Here is a 23677-nt window from a genome sequence, read left to right as displayed (position 1 = left end):
CTTAATGTTGCCTGTGTGTGAGTGTGTGTGTGTGTGTGTGTGTGTGTGTGTGTGTGTGTGTGTGTGATTAAGGATAAGCCCTACGCTGGCGGTAAATGGGAATGTTGGGGATTGAGCTCTGGCAGCTTAGCATCTGATAATTATCAATCAAGAACCTGAAGAAATGAAATTAGGTTCTTTGTTTGTCTCGAGCGTCTCTCCCATCATCATCATCATCATCATCATCATCATCATCATCGTCATCATCTTCCTGATGTTGTCTAAAAGGGGCATGGGTTAAAGGAGCAACAGTGGCAGACGACAAAGCAGCTATTGATTAGCGCTGACCGCCATCAACCCGACGAGGTCAACTTTCCCAATGCTTGGCTCCACCATCGTGGATCAGCCATCTTCTATCCTTTACATTTAACAATGATAGAATCTTACTTCAAAATGCAGATGGGGGGCGGCACGGCGGTCTAGTGGTTAGCGCGCAGACCTCACAGCTAGGAGACCAGGGTTCAATTCCACCCTCGGCCATCTCTGTGTGGAGTTTGCATGTTCTCCCCGTGCATGCGTGGGTTTTCTTCGGGTACTCCGGTTTCCTCCCACATTCCAAAAAACATGCTAGGTTAATTGGCGACTCCAAATTGTCCATAGGTATGAATGTGAGTGTGAATGGTTGTTTGTTTATATGTGCCCTGTGATTGGCTGGCCACCAGTCCAGGGTGTACTCCGCCTCTCGCCCGAAGACAGCTGGGATAGGCTCCAGCACCCCCGCGACCCTCGTGAGGAAAAAGCGGTAGAAAATGAATGAATGAAAAATGCAGATGACAGTTTGACCCTGGAACGGATCATTTCTATTCTATTCTATTTGTTGCAGTGAGGAAATCAGGAATTCTAATTGCAAAGAAATCACATTTTGGAGATTCTTTGGGTAATCTTTGATGCATTTCTCTTTTGCCGTGCTGACTTCTTTTTCCACTTGCATGCCGGATAAACACACAGGAGACGTTCAAAGACATCTTGCCAACATTTCAAAGATGGCTTCGCTTTTAAGAGTGCTGAACTTCTTCTTACACTTGCAGGACAGCAAGACTTGACTGTTGACCTTTTTATGGTCATACCAACACTGGTTCATACCAATCCATTCATTCCTATAGGGGTGGGTGTGTTGGGGTGGGGGTCAGTGTATGTACTGTATATACAGTAAGAGAAATATGCGTGGAATGGCGTGCAACAGGAGGTAAACAGGTGCTAGCATCAACACAGGAACGTCACAGTCGAGCTCCCCCGCGAAGGTGGCGTACGTGTGTGCGTGTGCGTGTGCGAGTCACGCGTGGATACCCCTTTAAAAGGCTCACCATGTTGCCATCACATGCTCCACAGCAGCAGCGAAGTAGGTTTGTGTGGGACGTTCCTCTTCTTGTTGTTATGTAAAAACATCGGAAGAAAAGAAAAGGCAGCAAACGTCAACCAGAGAGGAGACTTTTGAAGGCAGCATCTGCTGACTTTGCGCCCCGGCGAGAGGGGGACAGGGCTCGGCCCGTGTGCCATCCCGATCCTCGCTGCTGTTGCTGGCTGTTGTGTTGCTGCCCACGCTGGCCAACCCAAAGCTCCGTGTACTCGTCTCCGTGTAAGCGGCTATCGAGATCCGAGCCGTTGAGCTCTTCGACGGGGAGTGGAGTGCATGGGACGCGGGGGGAAGCGTGCTCGTCTTCGGCGGTGGAAGCTCCGAGTTGTTCGCTTGCGGTCCTCGCCGAGGAAGCGAGACAGACAGACCTCGTTTGGGGGAGTCTTGCTGGGTGGGAGTGTGGGCAGGCTGGCTGTTCGTTAACCGGACCGTTCGTCCACAGAAGATCGACGACATCCCGGTAAGGTTACATTATTATTATTATTATTTTCATCATTCGTAATCGGAGTCAAGTGTGATCTAATGGTGATCCTATACTGTAGTAAATCTAACAGTGGCGCTGCTAAGGGGGGGGGGGGGGGGGGGTGTAGTCTCGCACTTGAGTTTCCCCTCCAGCAAGCCTGTAAAGTGCAAAGCAAACATTGTAGTCCACCAAAAATATGGCTAATGGTGGATACACTCTCATAAAACTGCCTGATTTGTTCCCCCACATTACTGGAGCCCATTTGTGCCTGCCGGGGTTTGCGGTGTACGCCCCATTAGGACCAACCGCTGACCTGGAAAAAGGTACAGGCGTGTTCCCAAACTGTCACAGTGTCGAGGGCGTCTAGTCAGACTGGTGTTGGACCACAGCGGCTTTGGGCACTCAAGTCTCCGTACCTCATCCGGGATGAAAAAGTAGCCCTTAAAAGTGGAACAGAGAAGACAAAGGTGTAAAAAGTCCATATTTAATTCCACCACGTCCACTTAAAAGACACCAAAATGAGTCCACTTGTGTCTCAAGGTAGAGTAGAGACCATTAATCCCACCAGGACAAATTCCAGAACCAGAAAAGACTGCGTAGTATTTAACTGTATGAACCCAGACTAGTGACTTTTGAGTCAAGTATCGAAGTCACAACCCACAGGTCCAAAGTGTCCCCGTCGGGGGTCAAAGGTGGACAAACAGAAGATACCGTATGTGGAATCAAACAATGGAAGGGATTGAGTAAGGAAGTCAACCAATGTACAAGGATGAGCCCATTCAAGAAACTTGATTGCTAAATACAAGGATGAGGGTCTTCAACCAGTCATGTTGGGTTTATTGTTATTATATATCACAATTTGGATGGTTATTTATATATATGATCAATATTGTTATGGTTGGAAAGACATCACCATTATGGTTACACCACTTCATATGTGTAATTTTTTTTAAAAATAAAATCATACCGGCACGGTGGTCGAGTGGTTTGCGCGTAGACCTCACAGCTAGGAGACCAGGGTTCAATTCCACCCTCGGCCATCTCTGTGTGGAGTTTGCATGTTCTCCCCGTGCATGCGTGGGTTTTCTCCGGGTATTCCGGTTTCCTCCCACATTCCAAAAAACATGCTAGGTTAATTAGCGACTCCAAATTATCCATAGGTATGAATGTGAGTGTGAATGGTTGTTTGTCTATATGTGCCCTGTGATTGGCTGGCCACCAGTCCAGGGTGTACCCCGCCTCTCGCCCGCAGTCAGCTGAGATAGGCTCCAGCACCCCCGCGACCCTTGTGAGGAAAAAGCGGTAGAAAATGAATGAATAAAATCATACCAGGAAGGCAGGAAGTGAACAAATGCAACATATGGGGTGGGGGAGGGGGTAGGATTTAATAAGCTTTGCTTCTTCCGACTCCTTTTGGAGATGTGGAACTGTGGAATTGATGATGTGATGTATTCCATTGGAAACTGATGCATGTTAGCATTAGCATTAGCATTTACGCGTGCTACCTTCAGTCTGCAGGAGTCCAGTTGTACTACTCAAGGAGCAGTAAGACCCGGGTGTAGCTGATCCGGAACTGAAGAAACATCTTCAGCGCGTTGCCTCTTTTTCACATTTGATTCAGCTCTCCGTCTCGCTTGTACGCTTTGACTTTAGCTAAACGCGGCACTCCGGGCTGTGGAAAAGTGATGGCGGCACCGTCACGCCATGCACACTGTGGGATGGAGCGCTCATGTAATGGGATGTTCCGGTATAAGGGAACATTCATCACGGTTAGCTAGCCCTCGTTTATCACGGCCAATTGGTTCCAGACCCAGCTGTGATAAATGAATTTCCGAGAACTAGGATTGTAATTTTCACATTATTAGAGCCACAGAGACGTGAAATAATACCTTTACATCAGTATTTAGATATAAACAGAGAAACTAAGACATGAATAAGAGCATAGACTGACTCGCTGTAAATAATCATCCATCATTGGAGTTGCAGTCGGCATGCAGTCCAGGTTGGGGACATAAGCCGGGAACAAAGCCCTTTTGGGAAGCGTGTGCTACGGGAATAATTGGCTGCTGTGTGCGTTGTGTATGAATTGATGACATCCTGGTGTTCTCTAAGGAAGTCATTTGCTATGTCAAATTATCTGCGGTTGACATCATCAATAGGTTACCATTTCATGCCCCCCCCCCCCCCCCCACCCCGTCAATCAATACACCTCTACACTTCTTTGCTTCTGTCCAGATGATACAACAGGAAGAACTTGTGATGAGTCGGTACTGGAATCACGGCAGTGAATGATTCAGCTTGCGGGTATTGATCGATTGTGTCACTTAAATGAAACAATAAAGTTGCTGCACGGCACTAACTTATTTTTGGCACCTTAACACTTCCATGGAAATACTAGCAGCATATTAGCATCAACTGGCAGTATCAGAAGTACTTTCTGTACATGAATGCTAAGTCATGAATGCTAAGTCACAAATAGGGAAAATCTACATTCTTGTCCTCTTGGCCAAAACGCTTTGCTGAGCTCCTCCCCTGACCACGCCTACTATGTTGTCAACTCCATCACTCATGGGCCACGCCGATATCGCTCGCAGGCCACTTTGATATCACTCATCACTCACTTTGATATCACTCACAGGCCACTTTGATATCATTCATGTGCCTGTCGGGAGGGGGGGGGGCACTCTAATATCACTCACAGTCCGCTCTGATATCACTCATGTTCCACTCTAATATCACTCACAGTCCACTCTGATATCATTCATGTTCCACTCGGATATCACAGGCCACTCTGATATCACTCATGTCCCACTCGAATATCATGTCCCACTCTAATATCACTCACAGGCCATTCTGATATCATTCATGGTCCACTCGGATATCATGTTCCACTCTAATATCATTCCCAGGCCACTTTGATATCATTCATGTTCCTCTTTAGTATCACTCCCAGGCTACTTTGATATCATTCATGTTCTACTCTAATATCACTCACATTCCACTCTGATATCATGCATGTTCCTCTTTAGTATAATTCCCAGGCCACTTTGATATCACTCATGTCCCACTCTAATGTCACTCACAGGCCACTCTGATATCACTCATGTTCTACTCTAATATGATTCACAGGCCACTGTGATATCACTCATGTCCTCCCACTTTAATATCACTCACAGGCCACTTTGATATAATTCATGTTCCACTCAGCTATAACAGGCCACTCTGATATCACTCATGTTCCCGCTCTAATATCACTCACAGAACACTCTGATATCATTCATGTTCCACTCTAATATCACTCACAGTCCGCTGTCATATCACTCACAGGCCACTTTTGATATCATTCTAATATCTGATGTCACTCACGTGCCACATTTGGCCCACGAGCTGCCGGTTGGATATCAGTGCTGTAGATATTAAAAAGACAGACAGGAAAAAGTGCAAGGATACGAAAGAGAGGCCAGCTAGTGGACTGTTTTAATCAACTGGACTCTTGGAAGCCGTTTATGGAAGGAAGCCACGATACTGATCTCGATTCGGTTTCAGTTCGCTTGACAACGGTGAGAGCACAACCAGGAAGAACACGCACGCACGCACGCACGCACAGTTACACACACCCACAGCGCCAGCGATCGTCCTCCCCTCCTCCCCAACTCTCCCAGTTTACCGAGCCGTGCCATCGCACCAGTCCGGCTCCCTCGTCTCGCTCCCCGGCACACGTTCACTCGTTCGACGGCCCCCTCCCGGCAGTCAGGCAGGCAGGCAGGCAGGAAGTACGGCGGTAAGTTGTCGCTTCGATCGCTGTCGTCGCTTGGTGCTTCAAGTTGTTCCGAAGGAAAGGGGAGGGGGCGAAGGCAATTCTTTTAAAATGTCATATTTATTTGTCGAGGCGGTGGAAGGGGGGGAAATAGGGGGGAGGGAGAGAGGGAGGTGTGGAGCCTCACGCCGGCTGGAGCCTCCTCCTCTTTGGGTCCCTTCTTGCTCGGGCATTCGGTCGTGTCCGCCGCCGTGTCGCTAATGAGGGTTCGAAAATGTGATCGTTGAGGGAGGGGTGGAGGTACCTTTTTATTTGGCTTCTATATAGGCGTCTGCCTCCCTTTTCCTCCCTCATTCTCCCCCAGCCTGACTGGCTTCTTCGGCTGGGCAAGCGACGTGTATCTTTACTGTATCCCATCCTGCTCTATTCGTGTTATTCATACCGTAACACGCATGCATGTGTGTGTGTGGAGGACAGACACACACAAACACACACACACACACAAACACACACACACACACACAGAAGGCTGAAAACTTGACGCTTTGGAATTCTTTTTCATCTCCTCCAAGCTCAACATGCCAACGCCTCCTGTTGGCCGTCCTGTCTAACGTGTCACTGGGCGACATGCTAACCTTTGCAATGCTTTGGCTTGCTCATCTTGTCACTTCATTACTGGCCCATAATAACACTAAGCCAGCATTGTTGTTTTTGTAAAGGCACCACTATCTCACTACAGTAAACCTCGGATATATCGGACTCGGATATATCGGAAATTCGCTCACAACGGACAGATAAAAAAAAGAACCGATTTTTCTGTAATGCATTTCCAATAAAAATTCATTGCATATATTGGATTTTTTATAACGGATTTCGCCTATTTCGGACAAAATCTCCAGTCCCGTTCCAATGCATTTCCATTAAATTTCCCTCGCATATATCGGATGGCCGCATCGTGGCGCTCCGATTCGCCGGATCGTGACAGGCCGCTATACGACGTCATTTGCAGCGTTGCCTGCGCGTCCAGGTACATTGGAAACATAGTCAAGTAAGTGCCTTTTTATAACGGATAAAATCCGATTTACGCATATACCGGATATAAATGCGATATATGCGTAAAACTGACATTTTCCGGTATACGCATATAACGGATTTCGCTTATATCGGACAAAACCAGTGGGAACAATTGAATCCGATATATCCGAGGTTTACTGTAGATTGGTCACGTCTACTTCATGGTGGGGCTACACAGTGGACGAGTGGGTGGCGCGCAGACCTCACAGTGTTTCTTATGTACAGCATCAACACACTTCTGAAACACTTGTCATTATGAGCTCATTAGGGATGAGCCACTAGGGGTTGCATTCAAAGACATCACGTCATTTTTGAAGTGTTATTCATTCATTCATTTTCTACCGCTTTTCCTCACGAGGGTCGCTGGAGCCTATCCCAGCTGTCTTCGGGCGAGAGGCGGGGTACACCCTGGACTGGTCGCCAGCCAATCACAGGGCACATATAGACAAACAACCATTCACACTCACATTCATACCTATGGACAATTTGGAGTCGCTAATTAACCTAGCATGTTTTTGGAATGTGGGAGGAAACCGGAGTACCCGGAGAAAACCCACGCATGCACGGGGAGAACATGCAAACTCCACACAGAGATGGCAGAGGGTGGAATTGAACCCAGGTCTCCTGAGTAAAATACATTTACACAGAATAACACTTCAAAAATGACGTGGTGTCTTTGAATGCAACCCCGAGTGGCTCATCCTAATGAGCTCATCATGACGAGTGTTTCGATGCTGTACATCGAAACACAGAGATGGCCGAGGGTGGAATTGAACCCTAGTCTCCTAGCTGTGAGGTCTGCGCGCTAACCACTAGACCGCCGCGCCGCTAATAGAGCATTATTTTCTTTGTAAAGGCATAATTGTTGTTTTGCATGACTATGATTGGTATAGAAGGGCATGCTATGAAAATGTCCATGTCTGGGGGCGGGGGGGGGGGCTGGTGCAAATTCTGCACATTTATGAATATGCTGTATATTTGACTATAATTGACTCAGCTGAGACCAGCAGTTTTCCCTGATTACTATTTCACACACATTTTGCTGTTACCTGGTAAAAAGATATTTACTCCACGCTGACTTGGCTCGGCTTACATATTATTGCATCCGACCTTGCTTCCCTTATCATTTTTTACAGCGTGTTGGGCTGCACGCCGGTTATTTTTGGTTCCTCCGACTAAAACAAGTCTTGATGGTGCTGTTTCCATGGAGGTGCACAATCTGGTAGCACACAGTGAAAAGGGAGAGCAGCGACACCCCAGGAACTCCTGTTGGTGTTGTAGTAACAGTAGCTGCTCCAAAATGTTTATGCCTTTTAGGATTGCGGACAAAAGTATGTGTGAAGAACACGCCTGCTGTTTTCAAGGCGTTTAAGCGCCGCCTCATTCATCTACCGGGAATGGGAAACCACTTCCTGGAAGCTGAACGGGCTTTAAAAGACGGCCAGAGCGCTACCGCACGACGAGATGTGATCTTCACAGAGTTGGCTACCTGCATTACATGACATTACGTTACATCACACGCCCCCCCCCCCCCCCCCCCCCCACCCCCACCCCGACCCCCTCCCAGCAGCAGCACCAGTAACTACAGTCTGGTGACATTTTTAGCTTTCGTTTTCTTCCTGAATGATACTTGGACTATGAGCCGTGTAGAAGAAACATTAATTGTAACATAATTAATTGTAATTGTGAATGTAGTATTCCACAGTGGCCACTAGGTGCCACTAACTGTTCAGTGAGACACCCACTAGACCAGGGGTCTCAAACACGAGGCCCGCGGGCCAAATGTGGCCCGCAGGACACTATTTTGTGGCCCCCGCCTTGATATGAAAGTTGAATGTTCGTGCGGCCCGCGCAAGTTTGATATGGATGCTGTATGGTATCATGTACCCAGAAAAAATTATTACGTTTGATTCATGTTCATGTTAAAGGTTAAATAACTGTTAATAGTTATCCTCCCTATCCGTGTGGAAGTGGTAAGTTTGGCCATTTAAATTTAAAGTAAATAACTTGAAGGCTACCGTTTAGGTCGCTAGCTCTCTAGTTTGCGAGTTAGCATGTGTCTCAAGACCCTGCAGTTGCGCAATATGTTGTAAATAAAAAGAGTATAAATGTGACTATAGTCGTGTTTTGTCATGTCTACAGGGCTCTAATAATGCTTTGTTCATTTTAATCTGGAAAAAAATAATTTGTCTACCCACCAACTATATGTGGTTATATATGTAAGTTTTTATTATTTGCCATTTTATTGTTATTATTATATTTATTTATTACTGATTGATTTATTTTCTTTATTCTTGATTTGTTTATTTTTCATCTTATTTTGTGTAGAAAAATAAAAAGTAAGATATTTGAGAACAGTGGAATGTTTTATCAGAGCTTTTCTTGTAGAAAATTGGAACCAAAGTGAAGTTTTTTTTAATTTTTTTGTTTTTAATAAATGCGTTTTTTGGGGGGGGGGAAACCTGGAGTTTTCTCTCCATCTTACATGGCTTAGTTACTCTCATTGTGTCTACTATACTGGCTAATATAAGTGTTAAGCCATTTCAAGGAAGTACACTGTCCAGAAAACAAGGAACTATGTAGAAATACAAAGTAAAGGTGACTATAGGGGTGTTATTTCATGTCTAGAGGGCTCTACTAATGTTAAAAACAGGTTTTCTATGCCATGGCTATGAAAATATTCCATGTATTAATAACAGTATGCTACTTTGCAGAAGTAAACTTACTGTGTTCAAGTCTGGAAGCAAAATTCACCGCCATAAACAAAGGATTAGTGTATTAAAATCAAAACAATCCTTTGTGATGTGCAAAAATGAAAACCTGATGATGTTGAGATGTGGACTATCATTACTGTGGATGTTATGTTTAACAAAGTGAGACACGTCTTCCTTCCTCCTTCCTCCTACTCCTCCTCGTCAGTGTCATTAAGTCTATTTGTGGAGACACAACCGTCGGTGTTGGTGGTGTGTGACGTGGTTTTTAGCCATGCAGATGTGTGGCTTTGATTAGCTGGCTGCTTGCCTTCATTACGCTATAAAAGTAGCGTTGTGTATGTCGAGGGTTAGCGGTTTCAGACCTTGGTACACAATGTCACACAACACAGAAATTGTGTGTGTATCAAACAACTCTGTCAGTATATTTCAGATGTAAAGTAGGCCTGTCAAATGATCACAAGTTTGGATACAATGAATCTCAGTTGTCAAATGAATGACGAATTTTCTGAAGAGAGCTGAATGACAGGACACAGTGATACTGTATATACAGTGTATACTGTACAGTGTATACTGTATATACAGTGTTTCTATGTACAGCATCAACACACTTCTGAAACACTCGTCATTATGAGCTCATTAGGGATGAGCCACTAGGGGTTGCATTCAAATACACCACGTCATTTTTGAAGTGTTATTCAGTGTAAATGTATTTTACTCAGGAGACCTGGGTTCAATTCCACTCTGGGCCATCTCTGTGTTTGCATGTTCTCCCCGTGCATGAGTGGGTTTTCTCCGGGTACTGCGTTTTCCTCCCACATTCCAAAAATGTCCATAGGTATGAATGTGAGTGTGAATGGTTGTTTGTCTATATGTGCCCTGTGATTGGCTGGCGACCAGTCCAGGGTGTACTCCGCCTCTCGCCCGAAGACAGCCTCCAGCACGCACAAGGTGGAATAAATTAAAACAGACTGCTTTTGCCGTAAGCACAAATCCAAAGGAAATACAGCTGGAATAGGTGCAGATTCTGGAAGATGTGGAAAGTTTTCTAGAATACAATAGAATAGAATAGAAGAGAATAGTCCTCATAATAATAAGGCACAATAATAATAATAATAACAATAAGCCAGTATTGTTATCTTTGTAAAGGCACCACTATCTTACTAGATTGGTCACGTCTACCTCATGGTGGGGCTGCACGGCGGTCGAGTGGGTGGCGCGCAGACCTCACAGCTAGGAGACCAGTGTTCAATTCCACCCTCGGGCATCTCTGTGTGGAGTTTGCATGTTCTCCCCGTGCATGAGTGGGTTTTCTCCGGGTACTGCGTTTTCCTCCCACATTCCAAAAATGTCCATAGGTATGAATGTGAGTGTGAATGGTTGTTTGTCTATATGTGCCCTGTGATTGGCTGGCGACCAGTCCAGGGTGTACTCCGCCTCTCGCCCGAAGACAGCCTCCAGCACGCACAAGGTGGAATAAATTAAAACAGACTGCTTTTGCCGTAAGCACAAATCCAAAGGAAATACAGCTGGAATAGGTGCAGATTCTGGAAGATGTGGAAAGTTTTCTAGAATACAATAGAATAGAATAGAAGAGAATAGTCCTCATAATAATAAGGCACAATAATAATAATAATAACAATAAGCCAGTATTGTTATCTTTGTAAAGGCACCACTATCTTACTAGATTGGTCACGTCTACCTCATGGTGGGGCTGCACGGCGGTCGAGTGGGTGGCGCGCAGACCTCACAGCTAGGAGACCAGTGTTCAATTCCACCCTCGGGCATCTCTGTGTGGAGTTTGCATGTTCTCCCCGTGCATGAGTGGGTTTTCTCCGGGTACTCCGGTTTCCTCCCACACTCCAAATTGTCCATAGGTATGAATGTGAGTGTGAATGGTTGTTTGTCTGTATGTGCCCTGTGATTGGCTGGCGACCAGTCCAGGGTGTACCCCACCTCTCGCCTGAAAACAGCTGGGATAGGCTCCAGCACCCCCCTACGACCCTTGTGAGGATAAGTGGTAGAAAATGAATGTATTTTACTGAAATACTGCCTAATAATGATAATGATACTGCCTTGGTCTTTCTGTTTATTCAGGCCTGACTTACACTCATACAAACAATGTTGTTGTGTGATTTTCGGAGTGCCCCTGAAGGCGCCTTGCTGTGGTGGAGTGACAGTGAGTGTTTGTGAGCTGGAGATCCAATATATGGCGTGGCGGCGTTGCACTGCTGTAGATGTGTTGGACTGTAGGGATGCTATGCATTGGGGGGGCGTGGCTTGACATGGCTAAAAATGTTTAATGTCTAATGACCCAGTTAGTTTTGACAGGCCTAACCTAAAGATGCTGAGTCAATCATTCCTTAAGCCTGAGCTGTCTCACACATAAACAATCCCATCAACTCACATTTTGGCGTACATCTTCTTGACATAAAGAAGAACGTGCAGACTATGGTCAGATTGATTTAGAAGTGTGACGTTCTCCTGTTAGAGGCCTGAAGGAGTTGTTGTCTTAATGCTGTATGAATAAAGAATGATGGTTATGAATTGAGATGGTCATGAAGCTGTAAACGATGAGTCAGATGTGTGTGCTTTTTTAAATGTGAATCAGAGGCTGGTGTCGTTGTGTTTGCTTCATGTTTTCATTTACTGTAGCAGCCTGGGCTCTTTCAGTACGTCTGCATTCAAGTCAGCGGAAAGGAAATGTGTTAAATAATGTTAATGGTCCCTGCTCCACGCCTCAAAATCGCCAGTAGCGCTCCTCGACTGTCAACACTCATCATCGGTCCTGCTCTGAAACGCCCCGTTTGGTTTGGTGCCATCTGCTTTCTTTCCATGAAGATCCTCCTTTTGACCACTTTCAGCCTCCCAGCAAGAAAGCTTCTGGTTTGGTTCGAGATCCAAGCGCTCTGACCACCTCATCGCTAGGTCTTTCTCTGGTGCTTTCGTTTCCCCCAGTACCAAAAAGTGTCCAAGGTGCACACCAGGGTTGTTTTCTTCAACGATGGTGAGAGTCCATCGTTGACAAAATCGAAACGGGGACGAGCTAAACATGGGACGTGACAAGTCATGTGTCCTCTTTGGTTTTTTCCTCATACAATTTCATTAATTAATTCATTCATTTTCAACCGCTTCACAGGGCACATATAGACAAACAACCATTCACACTCACATTCATACCTATGGACAATTTGGAGTCACCAATTAACCTAGCATGTTTTTGGAATGTGGGAGGAAACCGGTGTACCCGGGGAAAACCCACAAATTCCACACAGAGATGGCCGAGGGTGGAATTGAACCCTGGTCTCCTAGCTGTGAGGTCTGCGCGCTAACCACTAGACCGCCGTGCAGCCCTCATACAATTTCTTTACTATTTATTTATTTTTTACTGAAACTAGACTAAGACAAAAAAATGACTCAACTGTGACTTTTCACCCAATAGGCTAAGACTAAAAATAAAATGGCTGCCCAAAACAAGCCTGGTGCCCATGAGGTCTGGATCCGATCCACAACTGCCAAAAGTAAACCATCTTTATTTCCGTGTGCCCCCAGGCCCAGTCAAGAAGCATGTGATGACCCACACCAAGCAAAGGGGTTCCAACCAACACCGGGACCGCAGCCCTCCGTGGCTGCATGGTGGCGCTATGGGCGGCGACCAGCCCGAGCGCTCTCTCCGCTTCGGCCGCACCAAGAAGATAAGTGCAGTCGTCCACGGAAGGAAGATGATGAAGGACAAGGGATCTGATCATACCCAGAAACTGGACTGCGATAAAAAATGGGACAGGAAGTTGTATCCACTAAGGGGGAGAATGGGGGAGGGGCTTAGGTGCCATGTGCTCCTCACAAGGTTGGAGGAAAGCCCCCGCGGGCAAAAGAAACCTGTAGAGAGAAAGGTGCCCGACAAGGCCAGGAAAGGTGGGATTGGCGTAAGACCAGAGGACAAGATGACATCAAAAGTCAAATCCAAGCGGAGTGACTTCGTACACGTCTCGCAACCACGCAAGCGCCGCCTCGCCTCGCTCAACGCCGAGGCGGTGAACAGCCTGCTACTGGAAAGAGCCACTGACCAACCGGCAGTCAAACAAGCTAAAAGACAGGAGGAGCCCGCAAGTGGAGCGCTTTCCCCGGGTGGGTTTCCGGCGGCCAGGAGCCCCACCGCGCCAGCTCTGAATGTTGCTAAACCCTCCTCGTCTCACAAGCCAGACCAGTGCCGAATCTCTGTGAAGGTCAGGAGAAAAACCACCAGAGTCGGTGAGAGTAGAAGGTTGAGTTTGGACATTCTGGATACACCCACACCGAGGAGACTGGCCGGTCTCAACGCCGCCGCCCTGCTGAAGTTGACCAGCTCGTCTGCGGTGACGAAGCCACGAGTAAAAGCGCCCTCGAGCGCTTCCGTCGCATCTGACTGCAAGAATCCTGCTGCACCCCAAAAACAGCCCCCTCGAGTCAAACACAAAGGGCGCTCACCAAAACTAAAAGGGAGCCCCATGAAGGCGGCCCCCATGCACTGTAGCTGCTCCGCTTGCAAAGAGAAGACTGGCTTTGAGCCCAAAGTGGAATGGGAGTCCGGTACTGTCGCCAAAACGGGCTACCAGTCGCGCAGCATGCTCGGGTACTCGCTGAAAAACGTGAAGGAAGAGCAGCTGGAAACCGAACTGAGCCCTTGCTACTGCTGTCCCCCTGGGGGCTCCGTGGAGTACTGTCACCGCCTGGCCTTCTTCCTGGGTCAGCAACCCTACGCAGAGTCAGGTGATCAACCCATCAGCTCGGCGGTGGCCCCTGTGAAGCGTGAGTGCCTTGTCACTTCGCCGCCCCTTACCCACTCCCACCCCGCCCTGACCCTCAGCCACCACCCCTGCCTCTGCTACTACGTCCACATCACCCCACACCCGCCGCACACCGGAGCATCCGCGCCGCCGCTCACGTCCAGACGTCTGAGTTTTTCCCCACCCGGCTTATGCCCTGATCGGACCATTGGTTCCAAGCCGCCGGGTGCTCCGGTGAGACACACATCGGGGATGCCCCACCCGCCCCACCCGTCCTGCTGCAGCACGGTCGGCTCGCCTTGTTGCGGCCAAGCCTGCGGAATCAACAACTACACCTGCAGGTGTCAACACCTGCCTCCTCTCCACAGCAGGGGCTGCTCTTTCAGCGCGGGATGCACCGGATGCTCGCAGGGCATCAAAACAGGTTTGTCAAAAACCCCTCAGGGGTGGGCCCACTTATCCAATTGTCACGCTAGTTTGTTGCAAGCGTGAACATCTCTGAAGAGGTTTTGTATCTTATGATCTCCCACATTGTACATACTGTAGCTGGGGGCTCAGATTTAGATCTTCCCTGATAAGACTGACTTTTCACTGAAGCATATCTACACCAGAACCGTGACGAGCCACCCACAACCTTCAGTTACCCTCCGCTAGCTACATCTTCTTAAGGCGTTCTCTGGGCTAGTCAAGTTAGCCGCTTCTGTGTGACATTGTCGCTTCTCTCTTTCCAGAGACCTTCTCCTCCCCTCAGGGTGACCACAGTCCCACCCAGACTAATCCCCACCTGCAGCAGCAGCCCCGGGCCGGGCTAAAAGCATCCGCAGAGAACCCACCGGGCACCAAGGCCTCCGCCAACGGTCGCCGGCATTCGCCCCAGCAGCTTCCTCCATCCCCGCCGAGCCCTTGCAAACTAAAGAAAGTGGTCCGCAGACGCGCCACCAACGGCTGGCGGCCTGTTGGAACCCCCGCAGAGAAGGAGGTTTTCATCGCGGTGAGTGTTTCTTACACGGCAGATCGTCTCTCTCTTAGAGTAGATTTATTCTCAAAGCTGCTTGCCAGAAGAAGATGGTGGAAAAAAAATCATCTCCCGGGGCGAGCGCAGATAATTGTGTGACAGTTTTCTTTTGGGTGTTTGTAAGGAGGACTCTATTTGTGTGTCAGGGGGAGGATGAGACGGCGCTCCGGCTGTGCTACGAAGGCGTTGAGAGGGACGGTGAAGTGATCCGCGTTCGAGACACGGTGCTGCTTCGATCGGGTCCCAGGAAGAAATCCCTGCCGTACGTGGCCAAGATATCAGCGTTGTGGGAGGATCCCAAATCAGGTGCAGGAGATGAGAACATGGCAGGAGGATTGATTGATGGATGGATGGATGGATGGAGGGTCAAGGTTGTTTGTGTGCTCACACGCGTGCTTATCCGCCGCCTCAGGGGAGCTGATGATGAGTCTTTTCTGGTACTACCGACCTGAGCACACCCAGGGAGGCCGAGATCCCGGCGCACACTGTGAGGTGACACTGTTCATGACTCGGACAAATCTAGAAGCTACAGCACAAACAATAATAAAAGCACACGTCTGTGATAGTCCTCTCCTGACCGAGCACATTATTATCACGGCACTGATGCTATCAGTCACACGGCTAACACAACATGGCCGCTCTCCTCTCATGGTCACTATAGCGCTGCTGTCTGCATGCAAGCCTTTTCTCGTTCGATAACTAAACGAGGGTTTTTTTTTTTTTGCCGCTTGCAGAACGAGATCTTTGCCTCTCGACATCAAGACGAGAACAGCGTGGCCTGCATTGAAGACAGATGCTACGTCCTCCCGCTAGCCCAGTACTGTAGGTGAGAGACAGAACCGGGTCTCACCAGAGTCAGACGTGGTTTCATTTAACGTATTTTCCGGATTATAAGTCGCACTTTTTTTCATAGGTTGGCTGTTCCTGCAACTTATACTCCAAAGCGACTTATAAATAAAAAACATAAACATAGCTGAATAAGCATTGTGTTAGCATATCTTACACCTATTCAGCCTGTTCTCTATTCTTTTATTGTTAGATCTATTGTTAACTTGCCTTCCAAGATGATGTAATGTCTGTTTTGGTCTAGTAGTTTGTAAAGTAAATTACAAGCAAAAGATGCGACTTATACTCCAGTGCGACTTATGTATGTTTTTTTCTACCTAATTATGCATTTTTGGCCTTGTGCGACTTATGTATGTTTTTTTCTACCTAATTATGCATTTTTGGCCTTGTGTGACTTATGTATGTTTTTTTCTACCTAATTATGCATTTTTGGCCTTGTGCGACTTATACTCCAAAGCGACTTATGTATGTTTTTTTTCTACCTAATTATGCATTTTTGGCCTTGTGTGACTTATGTATGTTTTTTTCTACCTAATTATGCATTTTTGGCCTTGTGCGACTTATACTCCAGAGCGACTTATGTATGTTTTTTTTCTACCTAATTATGCATTTTTGGCCTTGTGCGACTTATACTCCAGAGCGACTTATGTATGTTTTTTTTCTACCTAATAATGCATTTTTGGTCTTGTGCGACTTGTACTCCAGTGTGACTTATGTATGTTTTTTTCTACCTAATTATGCATTTTTGGCCTTGTGCGACTTATACTCCAGTGCGACTTATGTATGTTTTTTTCTACCTAATTATGCATTTTTGGCCTTGTGCGACTTATACTCCAGTGCGACTTATGTACGTATGTTTTTTTCTACCTAATTATGCATTTTTGGCCTTGTGCGACTTATACTCCAGAGCGACTTATGTATGTTTTTTTCTACCTAATTACGCATTTTTTTACGCATATTTCATATTTCATTCAAACACATTCATTTTGTAATCAATCTCTGTTCTTTATGAAACATAAAGTGTAATATGTCGACTTAACTTTGCTGTTGTGCGTTTGCAGATATTGTGCCTTGATGAAGCGACGTTCCGAAGGCGCCCCGCCCGGCGGCTCAAGCACGGTGCACCCGTGCACGGACTTCGCACCCCCCTCCCACCGCTGTGTGCCCAGCGATGTGGACCCGGAGCTGGTCTACCTGTGCCGCCACGTCTACGACTTCCGCTACGGACGCATCCTGAAGAACCTGCAGTAGGATTTTTAACACCCGCATCCACTACACTGCACCCCCCCCTACAGCTGAAGGACCGGTTTTAGAAGCACATAGCCCTTTAGCTGGCTGAAGAGGTTACAATAAATAGTCAATGTCTGGGTGGGATGCACCACTAACACCCCCCCCCCCCAAGCCCCCCACCCACCCACTGCCCCATCTCTCTGCCTGCCAGGCATGCTGATCAGGCTGACCGTTTAGCATGTTAGCGCTAAAACCATATTTGTAAGCCACTGGCTCAGGGGGGGCTCTGGCGGCTAGGGTTCTTTTCTTCCGGGGTGGGGTGGTAAAGCATCCAGGCTGGAGGAGCAGCTAATGGACAGTTTGGTGCTGGGAGAGCGAGTGTTGTCGGTGTGGATAAATGTGGGAATGTGTTTTTGGTTTTATGATGATTTTGTCCCGGATGCTTTCAGGCAATCAAACCAAACAAAAGCAGCTCTTTTGACAGGAAGACGATCTCTCTGGCCGTCCTCTGTGCTGCCCATTTTTTTCAAACGACGCTCTGCACAATCTAAAATATTCCTCTCATCGACCAAAGTCGCTCCGGATTTCTTCTTCTCGCCTTTTAGCCTTTATTTATTTATTTATTTATTTTTTAATGGGTCCAATCAGGAAACTAATGAGTTGAACAATCCTTGCTCTACCGCTTCTATTCTGATCAGGCTCACCAGGGGGCGCTAGAGTAAACGATAGGTAGAGTTGGCACAAACGCATGGTTTGTGTTTCCAGTGGTGGCGGGATGATGTTAGCAATGTCTGCTACATAAATAGTAGCAGTGGTGAGATTACATGGTGACTGGTCACGTAAGCCCTGGTCCTGGGACGCGGATGAAGTAAATGAATGAACCACACGATGAAGGAAATAATAATAATTATTAAATTAAATAATAATAATAATGAAATAATAATAATCAACATATTGCCGTGTGCACGCATCTGTCTTCCTCCTCTTCCGCCTCCAAACAAGCAGGAAGGGGGTTTCTTTTTTCCCATAGAACAACAACATGAACGGAGTGAGCCTTTTTGCCTCTGGGTGAATGGAGGCTGGGCCGCTAGCATGCTAGCATACACACAGAAGAATGCAAGGTAACATAATAGAAATGAAATGATTGCAATCAAAAATATCATGTCAAATATCATCACGTCCCGGTAAATAGCGTGACACGATGCTAAGGAAATTAGCAAGATGGCACAGTGTGATAATAAAGTTTTTTTTTTTTTTTTTACACTATAATATTTTGCTACCTCAGTTTGCCAGCTTCTCTAATATGTGGCTTCATTCATCCATCTTCTCCCGCTTACCCAAGATCTGGTCTCGGAGGCAGGCAGCCCAAGCAGGGAAAACCCAGATTCGGCTCTGCACGGATGCCGGTGCCTCCCCGGGAGGCCTCCTACTGGTTGGACATGCCCTGACCTCCTCCCCAGGGAGGTGTCCGGGTGGCATCCTGATATGATGCCTGAGCCACATCATCTGGCTCCTCTCAATATGGAGAAATTGTCCATAGGTATGAATGTGGGTGGGAATTTGTCTATATGTGCCCTGTGATTGGCTGGCCACCAGTCCAGGGTGTACCCCGCCTCTTGCCCGAAGACAGCTGGGATAGGCTCCAGCACCCCCCCTCCCGACCCTAGTGAGGATAAGCGGTAGAAAATGAATGAATGAATGAATGCTCAAGAATCCATTGCTTTGGTCTGAAAGTCCACTGCCCAGATTTAAGCAAGCGCATTCCATCAATATCCCTTTGTCTCGCCACTTCCTGGTCTGTTGCTCCGCCTCCCAGTGTTACCACACAAGTCCCGCCTCCTCCATTCCTCCTCAGAACTTTGCTTCATTCTCGTGTTAAATTGCACTAAAGCATTCCCAGTAATCGTAGCTGATGAAATAGTGAAGATGTCATGGCTGCTATCAGTTGAGTAGTATAGTAGTCGTAGTAGTAGTAATCGTAGTATTGTTACAGTTGTACTACTGGTCCAGTACGGTAAACATGACAGAAGCCATTCCATTGATTTAGCTTTGAAGTACTTGTGAATACACAGTATCTATATGAATATATGTATTTATGCAGAAAGGAAGCCATGGTTGCGTGTTGGAGGTGATGAGGTGCATGAATCCTCAAGACCAAAGTACGTGTAGTACTTTTGCTGGGATGGCACATGGAGTATATGTTGCTGGCCTCCAAGTGTGGAGGTCCCCTTCTAGATGATTTGTAAAAAGCCATGTGAGCACGGGTTAGGTAGCCTGGTAATATGGGGGGGGGGTCATCTGGACAATATACTGTGTGAAGGTATGGATTCACTTCTTTGAGGGCATGCTTTGTGGGAATGATGAACTATGATGGGTTTGTTGGACGCAATTTCATTTTAGCCAAGAGCAAAGCACGCAGTCACATGAGGCATCTCCAGATGTTTCCTCCAATCGTGGCCTCCGCTCACATCGACGCTGGGTGCTTTGGATTGTTAACAAACACAAACAGAAGATCCTCAGGGAAAGAAAACAAGTATCTGTAATAATTAAGAGTTGCACAAGAATAATCCGGCTGATTTCAGGGATTTATGATATCGTACTGATAAATCCCACCAATCGTCATCTCCACGTCTTCAGGCCATGTTCTGCAAATTCTCTATTTCATCTACAAATGTTTCTCCCTTCTTTTATCCTGGAAAACGATGGACACGTGGCTCAAGTCTCCTGGAAAACTATGGACGCATGTTCTAAAGTTTCCTGGAAAACTATGGACACATGTTCTAAAGTCTCCTGGAAAACTATGGACACATGTTCTAAAGTCTCCTGGAAAACTATGGACACATGTTCTAAAGTCTCCTGGAAAACTATGGACACATGTTCTAAAGTCTCCTGGAAAACTATGGACATGTGGCTCAAGTCTCTTGGAAAATTACTAAAGTCTCCTGGAAAACGATGGACACGTGGCTCAAGTCTCCTGGAAAACTTTGGACGTGAGGCTCAAGTATCCTGGAAAACTATGGACACGTGTTCTAAAGTCTCAGAGAAAACTATGGACACATGGCTCAAGTCTCCTGGAAAGCTTTGGACACGTGGCTCAAGTCTCCTGGAAAACTATGGACACATGGTCTAAACTCTCCTGGAAAACTATGGACACGTGGCTCAAGTCTCCTGGAAAACTTTGGACATGTGGCTCAAGTCTCCTGGAAAGCTTTGGACATGTGGCTCAAGTGTCCTGGAAAGCTTTGGACATGTGGCTCAAGTCTCCTGGAAAGCTTTGGACATGTGGCTCACGTCTCCTGGAAAGCTTTGGACATGTGGCTCAAGTCTCCTGGAAAACTATGGACACTTGATCTAAACTCTCCTGGAAAACTATGGACATGTGGCTCAAGTCTCCTGGCAAACTTTGGACATGTGGCTCAAGTCTCCTGGAAAGCTATGGACATGTGGCTCAAGTCTCCTGGAAAGCTATGGACATGTGGCTCAAGTCTCCTGGAAAACTTTGGACATATGTTTTAAACTCTCCTGGAAAACTATGGACACATGTTCTAAAGTCTCCTGGAAAAATATGGACATGTGGCTCAGGTCTCCTGGAAAACTATGGCCACAACGATGGCGGTGTCTCGTCCACCGCCATGTTAGTACTTCCAGGACAGAGCTGGATCATCATGGCTAGTTACCAGCCATCCATTACCAGCATTCCGGCATCAGGGCTACATTTTGGACAAGGTGCTTCCAATACACTATGGTGGTCGTCCTAAAGTAGGGAAGCTTTAGCTCCGCCTCCCACAGCACTGCATTATTTACAGGAAGCACAAATAGAAACTCAAGTCAGGCTGTTAGAGTCTTGCTGTAACTGATTTTAAATGCCCGTCGCTCTCTGCACTTGAGCAAATAAACACCTTCGGTCACTATTAGAAGAATTACGGTTGAGGCCTGGGAGCTGTCCTGCCGACCTTGCTGACCTTTTTAAAGGTGACCTCTGGGTTTGAGTGGTGGCCACCCGAGCGTCCTATTGATTTGTGCTGATAAACGTGCACCTGACAGTCCTGGCGTAGGACAGGATGCCCCCCCCCCACCCCCCTTGAAAACATAGCGTGTGCAATGAAAGAGCTTTTCTTCCACCATACATCCATACCTCCATCCATCCATCCATACGTCCATGCAGCTAGCCTTTCGTCTAGATATGCATCCAAAAAGTCTCATGCCCCCCCCCAATACAAGAAAATCCAAGTTTTCTTGTATTTTCCAGGCTGGTGTAACGGGGCTACAAACACTGCTAATATTTGTTCCTTTTTGTGACGTCACACAGGAAGCGTCACCACTCAAAACGAAAGCGTGCTGCGTACTTTCTTGGCGACATATATTTTCATATATTTGGGGATTCGGGGACTTAAAAAGTTAGGATATTTTTGCAGTAAAGAAGCGTGTATCAGATTTATTGTCACTTTTTTTGTCAAATGACGTAACATCCCTGCTGATTTCAAGTTGCATTCAAAGACTATTTATACATTTGAAATGAAGTCCTTTGTGAACATTTTGCGTGTGAGTGCTTTTTTTCCCCTCGCATTTCAGACCACTCGGCTGTTTTTCCCTCTTCTGCAGGGCGCAGCAGTGCAAAAGGGAAGCTCGTCCGCTTGTATGTGATGAAAATAGGAAGTGTGCGAGGACCTCCCGCCTTACCCCCTTAGTGAAATAAAAGGAGGGAGGTCCTGCATCCAAATCTCCACAGGAGGTCAGCAGTGAGACGAGCGTGCGGATCAGGGTCACTATAGACCCTTTGCAAGGACTTTGCGGGTCCTAATGAGGTCGCTCACTTAGGTCGCTCACTTGTCTGCTTAGGACGATGGAGGTGTAACAAGAACCCCCCAGTGTAACCCCCTCCACACGCATCCTGTCACTCATTATCTGCCATTAGCCTGCATGGCAGCATTAGCAAAGCTAGTGATTAGCGTACTATAATAACACCAAGGAAGACTGGCTGGGTCAGACTGGGAAACAACAATAAGGGCGAGTATTGGATTAATACAGGGGTGTTCAAAGTGCGGCTGGGGGGCCATGTGTGGGCCGTAGCTGTATTTTTTTTGGCCCTTGGCAAATTCTAAAAATATTTAACAAGAAAGCAAAAAAAAAAAGATTAGCGTAATTTACAAGAATACTTTTGATATGTCATTTTAGTAGCAAGACATTGAAACATTATACTAAAATCTAAAACGAAGAAACGAATAAAGGTGTCATTTTTTGCGACAAAGGTTATAATGTCGCAAGTCAAAATACGATGTGAATAAAGTAAGAATTATGAGAAGAAAAGAGAAATACTTTAAAAAATGAAAAAAAGCAGCACGGCTGCATTAAAGAGCGGAATCCAGTCCAAATGTTAGGAATTTATCCTCACAATCAGAATCAGAATCAGAAAAGGTTTATTGCCATGTATGATCAAACACATACTAGGAATTTGTTTTGGTGTAGTAGGTGCATACACATCTATTAAAAAAGAATGAGAATACAAAATATGAAATACAAAATATGAAAATACAAAATATACAGAATAACAGTATAAATATATGTACACAGTCTGTTTTTGTTTGTTATTCCGGAAGTGCAGTCTGATTGTTTTTCCTAAGAAAAAATAAAAAATAAAAAAGCTGCAATTTTACGACAATAAAGGCATAACAAAAATCCTTTCATCATTTTAGTAGGATGAAAGAAAAAAATAATTTAAAAAATGCTAATATGAGAAACAAATTAAAAAAAACACAAGTAACTAATCATCAGGGGTGCATGATCATTACCAGACCAATATTGAATTGAAAAAAATGATTGCAGAAGAAAGTTTGAATATCAACATGGCAACGTTGCATCCTTTCATTTTTCACGATGTAGAGTTTGAACATCCCCGCTTTAATAGGAGATAAACGTGTGTTTACAATAATTTTTCAAGGGAATTGAACTATATTTTGAACAGCCATGTTTTTATAAACAGAAAAAAGTTTTACTCAGGCTTCACTACGCATCTTGAATTTTTTCAAAAAAGGCACAACAATTCCTATTGTACTGACCGTAAACCACATCAAGCTAAAACTCAACTCTGAAGCACCGATGTCACTTCCTGTCCACGCCACTGTAGCCCATTTTAAGCAACACACACAAGCATGTGTCTTATTTATGTCTCACAAGTAATGACAGCATCAAAGCTAGATTTTGGACAGCCGACGGACTGTTGTGGGACTGGGGCGACAACAGGGAGACAATAGCAGCACATTGCAGAAAAAGATGGACAGCTCAGCAAGAAGGAGCATCTGCTGGAAGACAACAGAAAACAAAGTCAATCCGACGAGTGCGGCGTAGACAGAAAGTCAGCTTTTCCAACCGGGGGGAGACGGCTACAAAATCTGCTAACTTGCTCCTCTACTCTTCCTCTCCCC

The 23677-nt window shown here is 46.2% G+C and overlaps 1 protein-coding gene across 5 annotated transcripts; it reads left to right on the top strand.

Moving 5' to 3' along the window:
• The first annotated feature begins 1307 nt into the window (after positions 1-1307).
• Positions 1308-22463, top strand: LOC131107426 (bromo adjacent homology domain-containing 1 protein-like). 5 transcript variants are annotated; one of them, XM_058057441.1, is made up of 7 exons: positions 1311-1853; positions 12951-14588; positions 14896-15155; positions 15326-15485; positions 15592-15671; positions 15914-16005; positions 17087-22463. In XM_058057441.1, the coding sequence occupies exons 2-7, from the start codon at positions 12971-12973 to the stop codon at positions 17274-17276; spliced, it is 2400 nt and encodes a 799-aa protein (XP_057913424.1). In that variant the 5' UTR covers positions 1311-1853; positions 12951-12970; the 3' UTR covers positions 17277-22463. The 5 variants fall into 5 exon arrangements, with proteins under 5 accessions (XP_057913427.1, XP_057913424.1, XP_057913429.1 ...); XM_058057442.1 differs by lacking the exon at positions 1311-1853 and adding an exon at positions 4672-5637; XM_058057446.1 differs by lacking the exon at positions 15592-15671 and having other exon boundaries at positions 17087-17234.
• The last annotated feature ends 1214 nt before the right edge of the window (positions 22464-23677 follow it).

This window comes from Doryrhamphus excisus, chromosome 19, assembly GCF_030265055.1.
Source record: "Doryrhamphus excisus isolate RoL2022-K1 chromosome 19, RoL_Dexc_1.0, whole genome shotgun sequence".
Taxonomy (NCBI): Eukaryota; Metazoa; Chordata; class Actinopteri; order Syngnathiformes; family Syngnathidae; genus Doryrhamphus; species Doryrhamphus excisus.
This window is presented reverse-complemented; position numbering and strand designations above follow the sequence as displayed.

What these genes read in the sequence shown, in the direction of transcription:
- LOC131107426 (XM_058057441.1), top strand. Translation starts at nt 12,971, where the DNA reads ATGACCCACACCAAGCAAAGGGGTTCCAACCAACACCGGGACCGCAGC. An exon ending in CTCGCAGGGCATCAAAACAG is followed by an intron (nt 14,589 to 14,895) that starts GTTTGTCAAAAA and finishes CTCTCTTTCCAG; the next exon opens with AGACCTTCTCCTCCCCTCAG. An exon ending in GTGGGAGGATCCCAAATCAG is followed by an intron (nt 15,486 to 15,591) that starts GTGCAGGAGATG and finishes CCGCCGCCTCAG; the next exon opens with GGGAGCTGATGATGAGTCTT.